Here is a 6,000-nt window from a genome sequence, read left to right as displayed (position 1 = left end):
AATAAGTGTCGGCATATAGAAACAATGGGAGACAAAATTGTTTTTTAGTATTTTTATTTGGCATAACTACCATAAGACAAAAATACCACACATGCCACTTTACACACAATCATGTTCAAGAACAAAGATAGAAAAGAACTGTGCTTTATTTTAATGCACTTAATAAATGTACATTAACTGGGCCCAAGCAGGAGATACCAACATATGCCCATACTATAACAGTAATGGTCCTACACAGCCATCACAAAATGTTGATCATTACGATAAAAGTTTTATATTTGTTTGGTTTCCTTGATAAAATTATGAAAGATGAGAACCAGTTGTCACTTTATAACACATTTTAGTTTTTCATGAAATTATACAAACATTTCTTCTAAGAATAGAATAATTTGTTAGGCACATTAATTTTGATGAAGATAAAATATGGTGATAGCGTGATAAGGATTAAAAATACCAAATAATAAACTGATACAACAGAGTATTAAAGAACCCAACAGAATATCATGAAAGAGAAAGCACATATACACAGTACAGACAGGCAGTAGCCATTTCTTTTCAACCCTGAAATTAGTAGAGCTCTTATTTGGTGAAGAGGAATCTATGTCCCAAGTGTCAAGTCTGTCAGACCTTTCTATCAAGAGTTATAATACAGAAAGACAGACTACCTTTTGACCTGATAATTAATAGGCTCTTTCCTTGAGCCAAGATGAACCTATGTTTCAAGTCTCTAGAGGCTTTCTATCGAGATATCGGGGAGACAGACAGACTGCCATTTTATTTTTTACATGTTTAATTTTCAAATTAAAAAACTGTAGACTAAATCTCTTTTCTGGAATATTTAAATTTGAAACAGAAATTTTAGTAATAAGTAATGAGCAGAAACAAATGAAATATAAGTTTGTTTCTTGTTTAAAGTTATGAAACAAGCAACAATTACCAAATTAGTTTGTATTAGAATATTGCAGTTTGCCACGAAACGTGTGGTGTCATCAATAACGATAGATCAATGAGCGTTATGCCTTCTCCATTAACAATGCAAGACCCTAATAACCCTTTGTAATCATTCCTGTAATGCTCTTCAGTTATGGAGGACAAGCCTGTTCAGGTTCATTCAAGAAGGCCACAGAAGCTAAAGATTTCTCATGATCCATTTGTAAGTTCTCATGTATACAAAATATTCAAATTGTTCTTATCAGTCAGAGTAAAATTTAAACTTTTATTGATTAATGACACTTTTAATATTAGTTAGTCTCATGATTGAACATGTGTTTATATTATAAAGTTTAATTTAGAAGGTTATATGTCATTTAACGTTGTTTATATTGTAGAATTTTAACATACTGTAATGCTATAATTTCAAATTGTTTTATAAAATTATATGATTAACAAAAATCATAAATGTTTATACATTTGCTAGTCATAAAAAATATCTAACCAAACCAAATCTAATCTAACCAAATATAGAAAGACCTATGATTAAAATAACGTTCATATCATTCTTTAAAGCTTTAAATTCAACATTTGTAGTTAAGGTTAAGCAAAATTAGAAATAATGCTTCTTTAGGTTTATTGTTTCTATCCTATTATTTGTTGCTATGAAGTTTGACTAATTGTGCATGGATTACTGATGGTGCTTGGTGTGCCTTAATTTAATTTCAAGGAACTGATGGATATAATAAAAGAAATTCATGGATCCATAAGGGTTTTATAAAAATTGCACAAGGATATTATTGATATAAAGGGTGTTCACAAAAGGGTGTCTCAAACTTTTGTGGATGATAGTATTCACCATTTTAAGCAAAGAATATCCTATAAATATAGGTAGAAAAATATGCTGTTTAGCTGCTAGCGCAATTTTGTTTTTTATATTGAAACATCAATATCTCTAGAACTAAGCTAAGGAAACCAAATTTGACACATAGTTTTGAATAGATAAGAGGAAAATTTAAAAAATAACTCTGTCATTTTCTTTAACATTAACAAAATGGCATCTGTTAGGTACAAACTATTTTTCAATTTTTACAACAATTCAAACAATATTTTTTCTAACAAAATCCGTCAACACATAAGCGAGCACGACCACTTTAAATATACACTTGCTCAAGCCAGAAGCAAACAAACAACTGATACCTGTCAACTGTGACATGTTTGGCAACCCCAAACATGTGAATAGTTCTAGAGATATTGATGTTTCAATAAAAAAAAAAAAAAAATGGCGGACAGCAGCTAAACGACACACTTTTATTTATAGGACATTTTTTGCTTGAAATGATGAACACTATCACCCACGGAAGTTTGTGACACCTTTTTTGAACACCCTGTATAAACTATTTGCTCGAAAGTCAATTCACAATATGAAGAATGTACTTCTTTTTCATCTTTCTTCCTAATACTTGTGGGTGGACTGAAGGTTCCCTTCGCATTCACTCTTTAAAGTCAAAGATTGTGGCTGGAGTTGATAATGTATGATCTAAGAATATCAATTAAATATTGTTCCGATTTACTGGTTAATCCTATCAAGAAAAACCCATCTTACTTTGTGAAGATTGTTTTGTATAAAATGAAATATTATAATCCGATTAGATACTAATAAATATTTTTTTAATTTTTTAATTTCCTGATTTTCTTAAGTTTTTAGTCATAAGGGTAATCTACAAAAAAAAAAAGAAGGAAAGGTGCCATTTATGAGACTATAGACCAATATCAATAATTTCTTCATTCATGAAGGTTTTCAAAAAATCTGTGTGGAATTTCTTTCATAACTCAGTACAATTATATAATTACATGAGTTTTTTTTTTTTTTTTTTTTTTTTTTTTTTTTTTTTTTTTTTTTTTTTTTTTTTTTTTTAGAGTAAATCTACAATTGATGCTATGTTAACCACTTGAATTGTAGAGGATCTAGGTAAAAAAACTGCATTAGGTGTCTTTTTTGACCTTTGAAAGGTTTTTCACAAGGTGAACCACCATGTTCTAAGTAAACTCAAGAAAATCACTGTAAAGGGTGTAGGTTTGAAGTGGTTTACATCATAATCAACAGAATGAAGAAATAGTTGAATTTCTTTTTTCCGATGGTTGATCTGAAATATTATACCTCTACAAATAGGCTTGTTGTTTCAGGTGTGCTTCAGGGTTCTATCTCAGTCCCTTTATTATTTAGAAATAATGTATGCTTTTTGTAGGTGACACACTCTTATTACATCATACCATTATCCACGTTATAGAAATTACTTCCTTTGTTCAATAAAATAGTATTGTACAAAGTGTAATCTTAAAACTAATAATCTTCTTTTGTGTTTATTCCTAAGTTATCTATCGGCCACAATTACTAAGTTTTCTGCGGATAAATAATGATAATAACAAGAAATAAATAACAAATTTTATGGGTTACTTGGACTAAAATTTAAAATTTCTTTCTCATATGAATACAAGATTAAAATTCAGACCTTTTCATGAAATTGCACTCTTAGTGCCAGTAACAACTTTTAACCTGAGCCTTGTCCAATATTATGAGAATGATAGAGTTAGTGTTATGTTGTGTTAATTTAAATAAGAATGTTAAGTTTGATTTTTTTAGTTATGGAAAAATATGAAATAAGAACAGTGATAAAGTATTTTATTATCAAAAGAGTTATCTCCACCGAAATCAAGCTGGAGTTTGATGCTATATTAGGTGAATTTGTTCTTTCCTTTAAAGCTTATTTGTTATTGAGATAAAAGTTTCATGAGTCATTGCAGGAATTGGAAAAATTCGGTCTTGTGATCCTCATTTCAAACTGTTAAAACTGTTTACCTTCCCATCAAATTTCATTTTAGATTAAATAAATTTTACATAGAGAATAATTCACATATTGTTGTGGACTTATTACCATTATGTGTTAAAAATAGAAACAAGTTGAATTATAATATACCATCTTATAAAACTTTCATTTTTCTATAAAATATACTTTCTTTAATTTTGTCTACATAATGAAGCTTTTGCAATGCCTTGCCCAGTGCCTTAAACTATGAATTTGGCACGAAGTATGTTTAGTTTTAGTTAATCTTTTTTATGATCTTTATTCATATATATATATATAGTAAAGATATATATATATATATATATATATATATATATAGTAAAGATATATATATATATATATATATATATATATTGTTGATAGTAAAAAAGTAAATAGATAAACAGATGCATACTATAAATTTAATTTAAAATGCAATCAGTATTAAATATTAAATATAGTTATAATGTTGGTTTTTGTTATTATGATGTACTATCAAACATTATTGATGACTAAATATTGATGTTTAATTCTAATTAATTAATTTGTAATAATGTAATTGAATATTAAACATTTGGAGGGAAGAACTTGTGGATGGATGCCTTTGTGTGTTCAACTTCTGATGTTGCTTGTGTTTTATAGGTTGGAAAACAAATGATATACTTACTATGCATGAACCATCTTTAGAACTGTTAAATAGCATCACTACACCAAACTAGTTATGTATGAACTGTATACAGTATATTACAACTGTACTGAGTTTGACATTATACTCTTCAAAAGTTTATCATTTGATATTGAATACATAATTATTATATCAATTTACAAAAAATAAAAACATTGTGTTTGAAATAGGTAGTATCTTATTACTTACCTTTTAATGACTGTCTAAGAATAAAAGTTCTCAAAAATGTGTGTACTCTAAATTAGGTGCTACATGCATACAGTATTTTGCTAGAATAATAATAACATTCTTATTCTACTAATTAATAACATATTACTGCAGTTAGCACCCTTTCCTTATTCCATCATGCACAAATGGCTAAAAAGAAAAACTCAATGAAAATATACTAATTAAAAGTACATAACATAGGCACTGCATGAATATTTATACTTTGTAAATCATATATAAAATACGGCCCAAAGAGCACAATCAAAATTCTACATGTACCATACAAATTAAATAAAATTCACTTCTTTTTCCCTTCTGTTTAAAAGAACAAACCAATACATGAGTTCTCTTTGGATCAAATACATTAGTATTGGATGATTTGGTGTAGTAACAATTAACAGGGAAAATTTTATGGTGAACCACTATACTTATGAGCAAGGCAACCTATTCACCTGTACGTTCCGTAAATACTAATAAAATATTTGTGCGCAACAAACTAGGATTTGCACAGAAGTTTTTATCTCTGTTTGGATTAAATTCAAATTCACTTTTTCATTTATAACTTTGTTATTATAGCCGCACTTTACAAATTCTTGCTGTTCAAATAATACTAATTTTAACTTGACAATGTGCACCAGAAATGCTAAAACAAGCAACTTGTTGTAACATATCTTCTATGTATTTTGTATTATGTATTATTTTGTTGTATTCATATAACACAGTTTGACTTAAAAGACAATATCTCTTGCCATTGCTTTGTTCAGAGAACGTTAGCATGGGCCAAGCACCCAATTGCCAAGACTCGCCTGATCTCAGCATGGCAAGTTTTGAAGTTACATCTGGTAGCCTACTGCAACATCACCTCTCTACATGGATTCCGTTACCTGGTGGACCCTGTGTGCGGCTCACTGGCTAGGTAATGTTAACAAAATTCACTTCTGATTGTTTAAAATTTATTATTAATTATAATTGATCTGAAAGAATAACAGGATTTTGGATATTTGTTATCGTTACACATTACAAGCTCTGAGTATTCTATTCTGCACATATCCAGAATCCTGTTAACCAGTCATCATTGTATCTTAATAATTTAATAAATAAATTGTTAATATATTTACTTATAACTAATAAACAAATTTATCCCAAAAAGTTTATTACACATTAAACGCAAATAATCTTGAATGACTGAAGTAAAGAGCCTTCCAACAACAAAAATGGCAACATGGTGGCAAACATTACGGTTCTTTATTTGGCCAACTTTCTACTAAGACAGTGAAATATCAGTCTGTAGACTCTGATGTGGAGCTGGAGGACAAAGTTCACTAACCTGTA

General features: G+C 28.8%; 1 protein-coding gene across 1 annotated transcript in view; it reads left to right on the top strand.

Annotated features, from left to right (window-relative positions):
* The first annotated feature begins 953 nt into the window (after positions 1-953).
* Positions 954-6,000, top strand: part of LOC124368053 (pickpocket protein 28-like) — a 28,272-nt gene continuing 23,225 nt past the window's right edge. Inside the window, exons 1-2 of the mRNA XM_046825330.1 lie at positions 954-1,153; positions 5,433-5,584. Coding sequence (XP_046681286.1) covers positions 1,085-1,153; positions 5,433-5,584 — 221 coding nt within the window. The 5' untranslated portion in view covers positions 954-1,084. The remainder of the gene's footprint in view (positions 1,154-5,432; positions 5,585-6,000) is intronic.

The sequence above is a fragment of the Homalodisca vitripennis genome, chromosome 1 (assembly GCF_021130785.1).
Source record: "Homalodisca vitripennis isolate AUS2020 chromosome 1, UT_GWSS_2.1, whole genome shotgun sequence".
NCBI lineage: Eukaryota > Metazoa > Arthropoda > Insecta > Hemiptera > Cicadellidae > Homalodisca > Homalodisca vitripennis.
The sequence above is the reverse complement of the archived record's forward strand: the minus strand, read 5'-3'. Positions and strand labels throughout refer to the sequence as shown.